Genomic DNA, 16,127 nt, shown 5'->3' with positions numbered 1-16,127 from the left:
AAAAATATACCTGTAGCCATGACAGTGTCATCCTTCCCCTGGGTAAAAACTACGATTCGTTGCCTTTTAGTGTTCGCCTTTGGCAGGGCTTGTGTCTTGCGGGCTATCTCCTTAATGTCTTCGGTCTGTTAACAGCGAGAAAGAAAATTCTTGTTACCAGCATACCAGAGTGGTGAGAGATTAGAACTTTATTAGCAGATCAGAGAATCATTTTCTTACAGCTAGGTAGAAAACTGAGTTTATTGCCAGCAGAGGAAGATTTTTAGAAGGAGGAATACTTGACTCTCCTAAGGGTTTATGCAGTACTATGAGACCATTCTTTTTAATCTTGATAATGATAGTTCAGCTATTCCAATTGCTGCAAAACTAACAAAGGAATTACAGAGCATTTCCTAATGAGCAATTAGTGGTTTTCTTTGCTGATGACTGGATTCTAACCTTACCTATCATAGAATTAAAAATAAAATTGGTAAGAGAATACTTTGGATAAACTCTGGGCCTGATTTTCATCCAATTTAGCCAGGTTTTAGAATACTATAATCCCTCTGATTTCAGCAGGATTACAAATACTGTTCTTCTAAGTCCCCTGCAGCACCTGACGTCAGCGGTAAGCTGCCCGCACCGTGCATCCTGTGCAGGGTGCGGAGCCCAGGCGAGTGCGCTCCGTGCTCACCGTGCTCCGTGCCACACGGGGAAGCCAAGGCTGGAAGGTACATTCAGTGGGGCACAGAACATCCCCGCTCTTCTGAAGTAAGGCTAAGAGGCAAAAATGTCAGGCACCTTTGCTTTAAAGGGGCTCTATCCGTGCACCGTGGCGCACGTAGCCAGGAACAGAGACACCGGCACGCTGAGCCAAGCCTCCCATCCACCCAATGTCCCTGACAGCAACAAGTCCCAACCGTTTAATTCGATGCAAGAAACTCTAGGGGCACAACTCGTCACGGGAATGTTATCCTCTCTGTTCTCATAGTTGCCCTGTGATATGAAACGCAAGGACTTTTGATTTCTAATTTACTGAAGTTTTCAATCTAATCTAAATATAGGTATTTCTGTTATTTGTATCAGCATCAAATCCTCTTATAATGCTATGTGGGAAGCTTTTGTTCTCAGATTCATCTCAAGTCAGGAAGTTCTACAGATGTGGCATTTGTAAACCTATTTCTTGCCATCATTTTTAATTTTTTGTTTTTTCTTTTTTTAACATTAGGAAAGTGAGAAAGACTGTAATTATTCTCTGTGCTACTTACTACGTCCCACTTTATTCATACCTGTGTTAAATAACACCACACTTTTTTTCCCCAGTTTGCTCTTGCGTACAAGCAACTGTAATGAAACATAGCTGATCTGGTGAGGGCGTAGCACTGAATGTATGAAAACATAACAATATTTTCTGCACCTTTTTGTGTCCTGCTCGTTATGAATCCCAACTAATTTTTTAACACAACTGCATAATGAATAGAGTTCATTTATAAAGCTGTCCAGAGTGGTTTCAAGTCATTTACCAGAGCTGTTACGATTAATTTATATTACTAATAAATTGATTTTTACCTTCCGACATCAGCATATAGTGTTAGTGTGAAACCCAGGTACGGCATGTGCCATTTTGACTGCAGCTGCCGATTTTAACACGAGATTGATTATTTTGCATCAGCAGGTCAGTTAAGCACTTCAAGAACTATAATCTGCACACCATTCAGTCCTGGTTACTTGCTCATTTTTGATAATTTTGTTGATCTTCAAGCACTTCACCTTTCTTATGGACAGAGAATATGCCGGGGCTGTGTATTTACCAGTATCAATTTATGTGAACGTTATCTAGCTCTTCTGCGATACTCTCTAGCCTCCCTTTAACTTCCCCCCCAGCGCTGGCAGTCAGTGAGCCCCTTGATTTATGCACATTTGCTAAACAGGAAAATGATTTCCCCTTACTTATTGGTCTCTTTACCGCTTTCTAAAATTCTCTCATGCCTTTTGTTTCCACATATTACACTCCCATTCGTGATATTTCTTCCTTCCTCCTGCTCAGTCTGTTACTGCAGCTTCTAGAAGGCAACACCTTCCACCAGGGAAGGAAGAGAAAAACCCTGAACCCCTCTGCATGGACTGAGGACAGCAAACAGGGGCCATCTCACCCCGAATTCTCAAAAGGTGAGGAGTCCCTTAAAGATGCTTGAGGAAAAAAAAAATAAATTAAATCGCTGCTCTTTTCTTTGGAAATGATTTTTTTTTAAAAAAAAAGATTTCCAAATAGCAGGTATCAGCTGGTGGCACAAGCTGTTGAACAGGGGACGGATGGAGAATTACAGCCCTCCAGCTCACTAATGTGTAGGCTTCTGAAGGTTAACCTAAATTCTGAACTATTTCAGGCCTTGATAATTAAAAGATCCATGAACTAGAAAATGCAATAAAGCATCACGGAGATCAAAGGAAACAGCAGCGAGGTGTTTAGTTTTTGCTAAGTAGGAAGTGGCTACTAGTGACTTTATTAAGCACATTTACAGTGGAGCAAAGCTGGCACTGAAATCAAAGAGCTTGAAGATATTTGTGCAATGTATTTACATGCACTTTGAATTTTAAAAGGAAAACGATGATGTTATAATAGGAGAAAATGGCACAATCAAGAGATGATTTCTTCAGTTTAAGGAAGAATAAAGATGAACTTATATGAGGGAAAGAGGACCCTGAGGGAAAAGATGAGTAAAGAATGATGGTAAAGGATGAAATAGTGAAAGAAGGTAGAAAGTACATATGTTTTCAGGAAGAAGTGAATATATAACGAGCATATAAAAGTAGAAGGAAGGTGTTTAGAGGGAAAAAGGCAATTTTTTAAAAAGCAGAAATTTCAAAACAGAGTGATTTGGAGACTCGCATCTGATTGTGCAGGCTTTAAAAGTAACTGAAGAGCATCTTCTGTGAGAATTAACTTGGCCATTTTTAGCCAAAATCACTTTCTAGACTACAATTACTCAAAGGAAGAGAATAAAATAGAGCCTATCTAGCAGAAGAGCTGCAACCTTAGTGTTGAGGAGGCTTTAACTTTTCCACAATGTATCTCCCCACCTTACCGTCACGTTGTATTTTGATGGTACAAATGTGACGTTTTAAAATATGTCAATATTTATGTAAATAAATGCTAGGATGTAAACATTTACAGCTTAAGACCACAGAGAACTATGGCCCTCATTTCATTGTCAGGCAAATATCATGAAATGTTGTCACCTCCTGTTTCTGTTCAGAATACACATAGTATTTTCAAATAGCTGTAATGAGTAAAGATTTGTTATGCACTGACTCGCACTTGCACACTTACTGAGACTTTCCTATACACATCCTGTATCTACAGACACGGCTGAATGCACCAGTTTGTGGTCCTAAAGCCTCTATAACATGTCCCAGATTCACAGGATGCTCACACATACCCAATTATGTACTTAAGTCTGATTTAACAAATCCGGCATACGAATCTCACAAAAGCATGATTTGCCTATTGATGCTGCACCTGAAAAACCTTGCCTGTGGCATTCATTCCAGCAGGTGTAAAGAGCATACATCAGCTATCCCAGGAGCAGACAGAGGTATGTGAAGAAACTGCATACAATTAAAACTGCTGCTCAAACTATGCCGCCGGATCTTTGCCTGCACACAGGTCCGCACCAGCTGGGATGAGCGCAGCCCTGACCTAAACAAGCACAAATCCACTGAGAACAGCCGACCTCGGCACTGCACCTCGTTAACTTCAAGACCCAAATCTGGCCCAGGGTACCAAAACTCTGTGATATGGTTCCCCAACCAATACCTACTTAGGAGAAGACCTCTGCCTCCAACAGGAAAGATTATTTTGCGTGGCAGCTGCTGCTAACCCCTTCGATACTTGCTGTCCCGTTACCTTCATCACAGCGCTTGGGCTGGCAGACAGAATCAAACCCTAAGTTTTATGTTGACGGAGGATTTCGTTTTCCTAATTCTCACATGGAACAAACAGCGAGTTGCCATTTTGTAAAAATAAACCCCCATAAACCTTTGTCCTGGCAATTTTGTTTTTTGAAACGTATTACAAACACCCAGTTAAACCAGACTGACAACCGTTCTACCACTTCAAGGGGAGCCAAGTCCAAGGCCTTCCCTGGGATGAAAACTGTGACTATTACAATGGATTACTGAGACAACTGCAACATACAATTAGGATGAAGCACTGCCTTCACAGTCAGTGAATTTACTATTTATTTAATGGTTTTAAAATGTCATGGAACATGAAATTCACAAAAAAGAAAACACCGATGCACTCCAGGAAGAGACTGCATCAGAAGTAATGTTCTACTTTTGATTATTACAGGTAAGCGTTGGTCAGGAGATAAAATGAAGGAAACAATGGTCTTCAAATATCATGATTGATTTTACAAAAATACCTTGTATCTCAGCAAAGTTCAATGGAAAACTGACTCCTGGGCAAGGTGAACCACCAAAATAAAAATTCCTTTGAATGCGGTTTCTCTTACAAAGAAAAACCCAGGTTTGTGTCATGGAAGTGTGTTCTTCTTCCTATGACAAGATTTTATTTCTTCAGAAAAGGTGTATTTTTTCCTGAGGTTGACTTGATTGTAATTTTTTTTTTTTTTTTTTTACCTTCCCCCAGAAATTGTTTCAGATATACTTAAGTCTGTCCATGTTTAAAAGATGCATCTAGTCCATGCATACTGGAAGGTAGAAAAGCAGATGATTTAAGAAAAAAAAAAAAGCAGCTAGTCACAACTGATTCTCTATGCTAAATGATTTCTGATTGTTTTTGTTAAAAAATAAAATTCTTTCCAGGCTGTGATTCAAATTCAGCTACCAGCAACTTTTCGTCACTTCCAGGATAACTATCCTCTTGATTTGTGCCCTGGTCACTTGAGTCCTTTCCTTTCCTCTTCCACGTTTTGCCAGTTTTCTCTTCTCAATATAAATCACAAAATCAATTACACAAGCTTTGAGAATTGCTGGAAATTTTTCTTGTTTTTAATTGAAAGGCTAATTGAAGCTCTAAGTTTTTTCATAAGATTATTAGTAGTGTGATTTTTTTTTTATGCCTCCACAGCACAATGGGAAAACAAGACTGTGGCCACTTATCAAGTTTTACACATCTCTGTCAGTAAACTTGACATGGGAGTTGCTGCCAAGCAAGGGGATAATAAGAGATAAGATCATAATCATTGTGCACTTTACTGATACGCTGTAATCAAATGTGGCAGATTTAGGATGTTCAGAAGGAACTGTGCTAAAACCTCTAAGCAAGCACTAATGGAAAGGTTAATACGATGGTAGTTAGCAGACACCAGCAAAAGCAGTTTGTCACTAGAGCTGAATTTAAACCAGGCACATTCAAAGTCTGTAGCTCAAGGGGGCAATAAAAATATAGAATGGGTAGACTTAATACACTACTTCCTTTCTTTTTTATTGTCTAGCTACCAGAGGGTACCAATAATTTGTTATGCTTCATATTATATTTGGAGGCATCTGTGAAATTCATTCATTTGATAGAATAAACTCAAAGTGTATTTTTATGCTAACAATACAGATTATACAAATGAAAATTGACAGTGATAAAAAGTCTGGATTTCCACAAAGCAGCCACATGAATTTGGGAAACATAAAATGAAATGGGACAGCCCACAGTTTTAATATCTAAAACACCGATGGCATTGATGTACCTGCTGGTGTAGGGTTCTAAAGAAATCTAAATTGTAGAACAAAAGCTGTCAGTCTTTCCCTTTTTTTTTTTTTTTTTTTTTTCATGTGCAACCATCCACACACAAAAGTGGCACGTTCTTACAGCGATGCGGTTTGAATTGCGCGGCTTCTATTATTTATGCAAAATAGGTGTTGAGCAGTCAAACTCCTATCTATTCTTATACGCCGCAAACAAATCAATTATGGTGGGTCCTATTCCTGTGGAAAAAACCACCATGTAAAAGGCTTCATGTGTGTGCAGTTCTGCAATTCAGATTTCAGTAAGATCACTTACTCTCTGCAAAATTAGCACCACCATTGTCACATTAATTATAGTATTTAAAAGCTGCCTATTTGAATCCAGCATTAGAGACCAATAGCTGATAGCTCTCCAGATGAAGTTATCCCAGTGTAGCCAATGGGAGATGCTATTCAAACAAATACCTCCAGAAGACGAAATCAAAAGCTCTGAAAAATCACTGCAAAATCAACAGCGTTTACTTCAAGAAAGTAGAGGACCATACATTTTTAGAGCACAGATGGAAAACACCAACTCCAATATGTTTTGAAACACAAATTCCACGCCACCCCTTCTAAAAGAAGCTGTTCGTAGCGGCACGGTTTACATTAATCAGTACCTAACAATTTTATATACAACCTTGCTAAAATTCATTTGCATAACGATAATCCGCATATGGCAGGGTTTAAGTTCTTTAAGCGGTGTTCTATTCCACTATTTAGTCTTGCTTCACCACTGCTTCAGCAGCGAATCCTTACGGAGCGTAATGCAGCTAATGAGGTAGCTTTTTAACTGAACAAACTGACAGGTCCCATATCTGCAGAGGCAGCTTGAAACCGTGCCCAACCTCTCGGCTTCCCAAGAGGCTTTTCAAAATTCAATAAATAACATCTGTAGGCGATGTTGGGTGCAGACCTAGCAGAGTGCGTCATAACACTGAGCTGGCAGAACAAAGAAACCATGACGACTGCCAAGTTTCCATGGCAACCGCTGCGAGGCTTGGAGAGTATAATAGCACATCAATCATTGTCCAAAAGAACTTCATTATCAGCAAGAAAAAAACCCTTTAGGATCTGTTTAGTGTGCAATTGTGGGTTAACTCACCTCAAAGCCTTGCTCTCTAGCAAAAGTGGCAGCTTCCTGAAATAATAAAAAAAGAACAGTTAATTATAAAGTGCTAGATAATGAAGAAATAACACATTTTGAAACTCATTCAGCCAGTTTTCCTTTTACACGATTATCTCAATATACCCATATACAGTTGTTCAATTCTGATAGTCGCACCAAACGCTTCCCCCTCCTTCCCTCAAGCCCAACAACAGTACGAAGTCAACACATTTCACAAGTTCAAATAAGGAAGGTACAGTATGGTTTTTTTCCAGGCAAGGAAAGTTACTTCTGGAGACAGGACTCTGACTAGGAAACCACTCCTTCATATCCAAATATCCCTCAGACATGTTTTCAACTGAAACTGTATCGTAGCTCCATTTACGTACGGCGCTTCACGGGACACAGGTTAGCGAGCCATTTTAAAAGAAAACATTTTGTCATCTACAGCGCGTTAGAAAAACAGGATCACAAAATGTGTTCAAACCCTTGTGGTGGAATCAGATGAGCGTTTTAAAATACTCTGATGTCTTAATCACTGCTTTAGGCAATTTAACTATGTTCTTTTCCTGAAAGAACCGAGGCAACATCAGGGTATCAGAATGTCCTCATTTCTTATTTATATTAATCGGAGCAATTAAAATCTGTTTTGAGACAAAAGCAAGGAGACAGTAGACAATAGCGATGTTTCCGCCCTACTCGCTGTCTACCTTAACGCTGCAAATATGGGAGAAAACCCTCAAAGTCTTCACGGTTTAACTCACCATTCTTCCAGATTATCTTTGCCAAGTGACATTAATAGAAGGGTAAGTCTGGAGCCCAAACGGCGAGTTGATCCAGCTAAACAAAACCAACCACCGTGTCAAACCACGCAAGTTCGGTGTCCCTACGACAGCCTGCAGAAAATACACACTTGTGGACCTACACGATCCGCCAGTCTGGGGGCAACAGAGGAATCTGAAGTGGGTACAGTTGATTATAACAACAGTAAGTTGAGGTTAATAAAATGTGATAAGCTGAAAAGCACAACTCCTCAGGCTGCTTCACCGCAGAAGCATAAGGCTGGCCGGGTTAGCCTTAGCTGATGTTGACAGAAAAACTGAATCATGGTCCTGACAATTGGGTGCGGGCAAGGTTAGCCACTTTGACAATTTACTTACAATTGAATTCCTTCTTGTACATCACACAGTCAATGACATTTGCTAGCCTGGCTGTCAAGAAGGAGTGTAGGGTTCAAAGATATCATGCAGTGTTTTCCTAAACCAGCATGTGATTAACAAAGCCGACGCTCGTCTGAAAAAAGGAGCCTGCAAGTTTCCACTCTGAAGTGATGCGCTTACAATGAACGGCAACACAATCGGGGGAGCCTCAAATGGGACCGGGTCACCGAAAAAAACCCAACCCAACCCCAAAATAAGAGAAATAAGGGAGCAATAAAGGGGCAGAGAATAAGAAGACGGACTAAAAATTACACAGCGTAGCTAGACTACTTCTTCAACCTCAGGTTTTGGGTCGCGCAATTGAAGTCGGAAGTTACACTGATCCGTCCTAAGTGGATTTCTTTAATGTCCCAATGCAGCAGGACATTAACATCTGTGCTAAACTATTGTTTGGCCAGGAAACTGGACACCAAGTACAAGAAATAAAAATTATTCCAGTTAAGTCGTGTTTCCTTACATGGGAGACTTTCAAGAGAATTAATCTTAATTTTCTGTACTGGAGCACCCATGCACTGCACATGTGGTTTGAAACACCCGGCCCTTCCACAAGAAAGGATAAATGATTGCACATTTGTTAAAAAGTATCTCGTCTTCGGATTTTCCTGTCAGAACGTCATCTTTTAGCCTGGTCTGCTGCCTGGCTACATGAATAATGGTCGCTAGCGTACAATCATAGATTTTCCTGCAGTTGACCTCTAATCTAAGGGTGTCTGAACGCGCCAAAGAACAACAGCAATCTTAATTTTCTCCTCTCCTATCAACTGAACCTCCCAGTAACTCCCGAGCAGCTTCTCTCTGTAAGGACCATGCCCCTCCAGCCCCCTATGACCAGCCTCTCTCGGCATCTCATCCCTCTAAGAATTAAGGCCCTTCTAGTAAAAAAAGATAACAAAGCTCCAAACGTGCATTTGGAGACTACGGTTTGGTGTTTGCAAAATGGTGAGAAATGTGAGAGGCAGGCCCTGAACGCCAGGGACAGTTCAAAGTAAATTAACCAGATAAAAGCGATGAGAACCTTTTAGTATCTATTCACAATAACAGTGAGAACAGGAAACAAGCAGAACCCATCTGTGCAGCCCTAGGGCACCTCACACTGAGCTTCACGTCTCTAATAAAGTAGTCAGGTTAAAATCTAAGTGGCTGTAACATGTGGGGACTGCTAGGGTTACAGCGGCCAGCCAGGGCGTTCCCCGATGCAGGTGATCATCAGTATGATAATCACTGTATTTACAGGCTTTCCATTTTACATCTGACATTGGAAATCACGAAGAAGGAGGGATTAAGGAAATAAACAACCTACACAGAAGCTTTAGCGCTCCCCAGAGAATGCAGCATTTTCATTCATGCGTGACATGCGACAACAGCAAAGCAAAACAGCGACAGAACAGGATTTTCTTAGGAGGCTTCATTTCAGGAATTCTTCCAATTCTGATAAACTTTAGACATTATTCATTCATTCATTCATTACTCCAACTCAGCATTTTCATTATTGTCTGCAAGAGAACAGATTGCATAAAACCCCCTCCCCCACCTCTTTACTCTTCCATACTAAAGATATTAAAAACTCACGGTCTTTTTTCTATATAGTCTTTTTACTAACCGCAACGGTGAATTTAAGGCCGTACCACCTGAAGTAGAAATGGGGTTTGGTTTTGGTTCTGAAACCTTACTTGGCTCACGCAGTTTGGCGAGGGGAATACCTAAGTACAGTCACGCTGAAAAATCCCTGTGCGCAGCGTTACTTAATGGGAGTAACACAATGTCACCAAAGTTAACACACACCCTCTCTTTGCACAACAGTGAGCAGTTTACACAGGAAAGCGAGATAAATTAAAGAGAGAACAATAAAAGAAGACAACTTCTGCTAGTGCTGGCCTTGCTCTGATGTTTGAACTCGCTCGCTAGCTGAAATCTATTGCCATTCTTGCATGTATTTTATTGCTGCTGGAGCCCCAGCATTTAGTAAATGGCGCTGTTTATAATCTACGTTGGGGCTAATTATAACAGGTCTTGTTAAAATTCTGGGCCCTTTTATCTCCAGTGATACAAACTATTTGTTTAGAAGTAAACAGAAACACAACCTCCAAACACAAAATCTATTCGCATCTACATTCCAAGAAGTATTTGTTAGCCCCCTGCGTTAAAAAGAATTTTATGATTACAGTTAAGATGGCTCAACTTCAATGACTGTACGTTCCCTTTGCCACAGCACACAGAAGGCACACTATATATTAAATGTTCTTGACACATCCAATTTTTTTTTTTTTTGGTTGATTCCAAGGTTTTACGATGACTTGATCAAATTACAGCCAAAATGGTAACAACATGCACGTTGGGTTAAAATTAATTCATGTAGGCCATCATAAAACTCACGCGGTCGCATTAAACAGCATTTAAAACCACGTATTGCCAAAATTAACTGACAAAGACTGTTTCAAAAGCACTGCCAGCAGTATTATCTACAATACGTATTTTAACGGTTACACAGAAAAAAAGGAGCACTGTAAACTAGATTTGCATTTCATTGCTGAAATCAACATTATCTCATAAAGAAATGATAAAACAGCAGGACAGCAATGATACCATTGCACACTTAATGCATTTCCCGTAATTACGCAAGAAAGCAAATGCAGGGGACACTGCAGCTAATCCCTCCCCTGCCATCCTCCTTGGTAGAGGAAACATCTCACAGAATAACCTAAACTCCCATATCGCAGTGCTACCCTCTGCAGCTCTCTCTAACGCTCCGTTTTGCCTCGGGGGAGAAAAAAACCCCACAACGAACCACCACCTCCCACCCCCCACTGGATGTGATCCATTTTTTTAAATTGAGAGATTACTGGCAGGTTCATGGGGAGTTTCTATTGTGACAACCGTAAACTTGCTGACCCACCTACCCCAAACAAGCCCACACCAAGCCCTATTCACAATTTCAGGGGTAGCCCCTCTTCCCGTGCTGCTGGTGCAGGCCGGCCGGCGAGGCGCTGGGAGCTCAGCCCGGCACGCACACGCAGCACGGGCAGCCGTGCTGGAAGGGCCCTGGGGCACAGCGCGGTGCAGAGCGCGGAACGCCAGCAAGGAACAAACCAGCCAGCTTGAGGGGACCCACTCAGTGAGCAGCAGTAAACGCCCACGAGGGCCCTCCACTTAGGGTCCGCATTTGGTGGAACCGTTCCTACCGGTGCCAGCCATGCCTGATTATAACTTGAATAGCACTTCCACCACTGCACCTTACAAGACTTTTTTAACTGCTAAAATCTTCTAAAAAAATCAATCTGAGACATTTCCTTCCTTTCATACATTTCAGAAGCAATTGTGAGTTTTCTGCCATGTACACTGTTTCCCTGAACACATTAAAGTCTACAGTTATCTCACTCATAACTCCCTTTTTCTTTGGTATCGTCACCCAGTGCTATCCATCCCACCCCTGAGCTCATCTCCAGTCCTGGCATAACCTGGTGTTCTTTGTACCCTCTCTGGCTTTTCTACAGATTGCCTTGTTTGCGGCGGCAACAGTTAGTTTCACTGATCTTCTCTAGCAGTAAACCCCTGCTGTCCAAGTGAAATGAGCGACAACAAAGTCAAGCAAGCAAATAGGGAAAAAGAGAAGACTTCCTTGGAAGCGACGCACACTGGTATCTACAACTTCGTTCTGTAGAAGGCTGACTCAAATAATCAAAGTTTTTAGTATTGTTTTATATCGACAGTCTCCTTCCTCAGAGATAGGTGCCCACGGTTTGTATTCCTGAAACAGGCATTTTTAGCTATGATTCCCTAAAGGACAGTATACTTTTAAAACTTCTAAAAACAAAACAAAACAACCACAATCAATCAAAAATGCGTGTATTATTTGTCTCGCTGCACTATAGAGCCATGAAAGTCTTTTGCTTTACTATAATATAATTATTAACACTTGTAGCTCAGCTTTCCTTAGGCAGGCACACCCGTCCTTCCTGCCATCTTTCCCTTTCCCTGACAAAGAGCCTCCTTATAAAATTCTGTGCTTTCAGAGCTATACCCTTAGTTTTATATACTCCATAGGCATGAGAGTACCAGAACTGCTGATGTCAGCAGTTGCTGTTGTGCCCAGCGATTCTGCATATGGGCCAATAAAAGACACCTTTTGCTAAAATTTCCCTCCTGTTTTGTCAGAAGGTAAGTCATGCCAAATGACGTACCAAGATGGCCACGTGCCCTTCTTTTGGTATTTCTTTCAAAAAACACCGGTCACACTGTGGGAGCTAAGCTCGTGTTTAAGCAGTGGGGCTAGTGAGCTGCGCCGTGCCGTGCTTTCCACTCTTCCAGCTCCAGGCCAGCTTACACTAAATGTGACCCTGGAAATGCAGCTTAAGGCACAGACAGGACAATGAATTTTCAGCCCGTGTCTTTGCATTATGACAAAGACGACGTACATACACCCACTAAGTTCATGACACAGTCGGTGGGGTGTTCTTATACCCAACCCAAGCATTTCATGCAGCCCACAAGCACACAGCAATACGATCTGTCTTTATACCGCTCTTCCCTGTAGATGCTACACAAAGCCAAACTCAGTTACACCTGATTTTATCGCCCATCCCAGCTTCAAGTGAGAAAATAACCGATGCCCATATATACATGCACACGTACGTAACAGCAGACCCACAGTTCCTAACATGACAACAGCACGTGAGAACTATAATTACTCTCACGCTATGCAAATAGGGGTGACGTCAAAGCTGTGGTAATGACAATCATGACCTACCAAAGAGATCAGAGGTAGATGCTGCCGTAGACTACCCGATGATCAGTTGAAAACATGATTTCAACAAATGGCCGCTTTTATTCTGTTATTTAAAATGAATGGATGCAAAGTCTACAGGACATAGTTCCAGCTGGATCACTTAACCTTTAGTGGTAACAGTACATTTATTGTGGTTAGCGGTAAGATACATATGTTCCTCTTCAATTCAGCGCTAAAGAGTTATTAACGGTTACTCTAACTACTGTAGTTTGTCCCATCCAGCCTTTTATGTCATTGCAGCCTGATTTAGACAGGCATTACTGTAAGGTCAACTATTACTACATTTCACTGTGTAAAAGCAATACAAGCTCATATGCCTTTATTAAAAAATGGTCATTTATAAAGACATTCAGGGCTCAGGAAGCCAAAGGGATTTTATCCCTCCTCTTCTTGCTTTTCTCTCCCCCAGAGATAGTTGCTTTCACATGGGTCGTACGAGAGTTTGAGAAACAGGAGTCAAAAGAACCATCAGCAAATTTCCTGAAACAAACGTCTATCTGCTGAAACTCTGCTACAGCAGACAAAGTTGGAGCTATGCTTGGGGATGTGTCACACGACTGTAATGCTTCAATATTATCTCCCTTTGACAAGCACAGAAGACTAATCCTTGATGCGGTCAGCAGCGCACACCTGTTCACATTCCCGGAGATCAATAAAAGCGGGCACAGAACGGACAGGCCCCGCAAACAGCTTGAGAATCAACATCCAGAATCAGCAGCATCTGAGCAAGTATCTACCCCTTGCTGGTTATTACTGAAGAAAGCACAGCTGGCATTAATTGGATGGGCAGATTATCATAAGGGAACATAGAGGTGTTTTCTTCCCTCTTTCCTTTTCCCATGAGCAGTGTCAGACCTCAAAACTGCTTTTCTTCATAAAGGATAGCAAGAGTTCGTATCATATCCTAAAATATTATTTCAGCTTGCTCCAGTAATACTAAAGATACTGATAAATGTATCGACACTGCCTTCACCCAGTAGGTGAAAATAGAAAATAATAATAATCAGTTCGAGTGAATAATCAGAACAAGTATAAATACCATATGGGGTTAAAGTTGTAACGTTCAGAGGGGGTTCTGGCAGAGCACCAGAGGGTTTTGTCTGAAAAAGCCTAGTGTGAAAAGAATTGAGAAAGAAATGTGTTTCCTGTTCTGCTTGGGTTCACCCCGGACCGTCTGTATCACGTACAATTCATTAATATTCAAGTTATTTATTCTCCTATTCAGGTTATTACCAGAATTATAGTTCCTGCTAGAATCTTCTATGGAAAAAATCACCCTGAGTCAGAGCTTAATGCCATTACAGGGTCTGCAACAGCTGCGGCAGTGATATGCCTCTGAGCCATTTTGAAATTTTATGATGGATAAAGTGCTATTACTTATATCTCTAGCTTACATCCTCACCTAAAGAACTGAACTACCTACGATTCTGTATGGGCAGCTCTCCTCACGTATCATAAGCACCAAATGAGTGAACGACACTTCCTTACACCGCCTCTCTATACAAACGCATCCGTCTCGACCTTTACAATAGATGCATCACGTTCAGAAGAGAAAGAGAAGACCCCTTCCTTAAACATCACTGAATCAGAACATCATAAAAATGAAAACAAAGATCTTAAAATTAATTTAATAGCTAGAAGATAAGAACTTTATACAGATATAAAAATAAAAGATGTGTGGGCTCTTTTGAAGTCTTTAATACTGCTTATGGTATGCTCTTAGTGCTAACTTTCTGGCTGAAGGACGACAAACAGAAATAAAAGATTGCCTCATTTTCAACAAGGCCTTCTATGATTGCAACCACTCAGACCAGCCTCAAATCACTGACAAGATATTCTTGTCTAGCAATTTCAGATGGAGAGAATAATCAGATACTGTGCTAGAAGTGCTGGGATCCAGCAGGACTTGTCTCCAGTCCAGCTGAAAGGGTAACACGTTTTTAGCAGTGAAATTGAGTTGTTTTATATACTTTGTTTGGTATGATGTCATGCGCAGCCATTTAGAATTATAACTAAGGCTATGGTACAGGGAACCCTGTAAAGAGCAATCATCGCCTAACACTCCTCGTGTGCTAGGCTTGCACCGATTGTTAACTCCAGCAAGGAAATAAAATGGCTTACTGCAGCCTCTGGCAGTACCACCAACTTTTTAACTGACCTTACTACTACACTTTTTACCCTTTCCATGAAGTTTGAACTCAGTTGACTTAAAGATTCTTATCAGAGTTTGTCGTGCTGTTCAATGCTAATTCAATGATGCAGTTATCTATGTCCAAGATAGGAACATTCAAGATTTTGAATTTTTTTCTGGTATTTTCAGTTTTAGCTACTGCAGCTACTTTATGGAAGGAAAAACCTAGTTCTCAGTCTCTGCTAGTGGCTCTCTCTCACAACATGGTCATTGCATGGAAACCCAAATTTTCAACCTGCCCACAGTTAGGTCAGTGTGGTCCTGACTGTGGAACACGAGCTCCAGTTCCAGATGTGACTAAGGCATTGTTTATCACCTTGGACAAGTTGCTAATTTCTTGCGTGATTTTTTTTCGAATCTATAGAAGTTAGAATTTACCTGCTTCTGACCATTAAGTGTTTGAGGATGAGTGTTTCTTGGTATATTTGCTCCTTATCTAAGGGAAGCCAACCTGAACCTGGGATGGATTAAGACAGGGCAGAGACTGAGAGAAAAGTAATGAAATTAGAGGGATCATGATTTGCAACACATTTGAAAGAGGTGTTAAAAAAAATAATATCACAAAGTAGTTGAGGTCAGAAGGGGTCTCAGAACTTCATCTAGTCCAACCCCACTCCTCAAGTGGGGCCAGCTAAGGCAGGCTGCCCAGGACTGTTGGGCTTTGCGTATCTCCAAGGCTGGAGACTCCACCGCCTCCCTGGGAATTCTGTTCCAGCATTCGACCACCCTCACAGGAAAGGCTTTTTCTTATGTTTAAGCGGAACGTCCTGTAGTTGCATTTGTACTTGTTGCCTCTTGTCCTGTGCCTGGACACTCCTGTGAAGAGCCTGGCTCCCACCTCTCTTTAAGTATTTGTATTTGTTGATAAGATCTCCCTAAGCCTCCTCTTCTGGAGGTGCTCAGTCATCTCATACGACAGATGCTCCAAACCCTCAGCCATCTTTGTGGCCCTTCGCTGGTATCACCCCAGTAAGTCTAGGTCTTCCTCATGCTGGGGAGCCCACAGCTGGGCCCAGCACTCCAGAGCCATCTCACCAGTTCCGAGTAGGGGGAAAGGATCACAGCCCTCCATCGGCCAGCAGTGCTCCTCCCTAATGCAGC

At 41.4% G+C, this 16,127-nt stretch overlaps 1 protein-coding gene across 7 annotated transcripts in view; it reads right to left on the bottom strand.

Moving 5' to 3' along the window:
- Positions 1-16,127, bottom strand: part of ADK (adenosine kinase) — a 291,317-nt gene that overhangs the window by 41,924 nt on the left and 233,266 nt on the right. For all 7 annotated transcript variants that reach the window (XM_037400573.1, XM_037400578.1, XM_037400579.1 and 4 more), the window contains 2 exons: positions 6,830-6,865; positions 11-125 (listed from right to left, as the gene is read on the bottom strand). In XM_037400573.1, the coding sequence (XP_037256470.1) occupies positions 11-125; positions 6,830-6,865 (151 nt within the window). The remainder of the gene's footprint in view (positions 1-10; positions 126-6,829; positions 6,866-16,127) is intronic.

This window comes from Falco rusticolus, chromosome 9, assembly GCF_015220075.1.
Source record: "Falco rusticolus isolate bFalRus1 chromosome 9, bFalRus1.pri, whole genome shotgun sequence".
In the NCBI taxonomy this organism is placed as follows: domain Eukaryota; kingdom Metazoa; phylum Chordata; class Aves; order Falconiformes; family Falconidae; genus Falco; species Falco rusticolus.
This window is presented reverse-complemented; position numbering and strand designations above follow the sequence as displayed.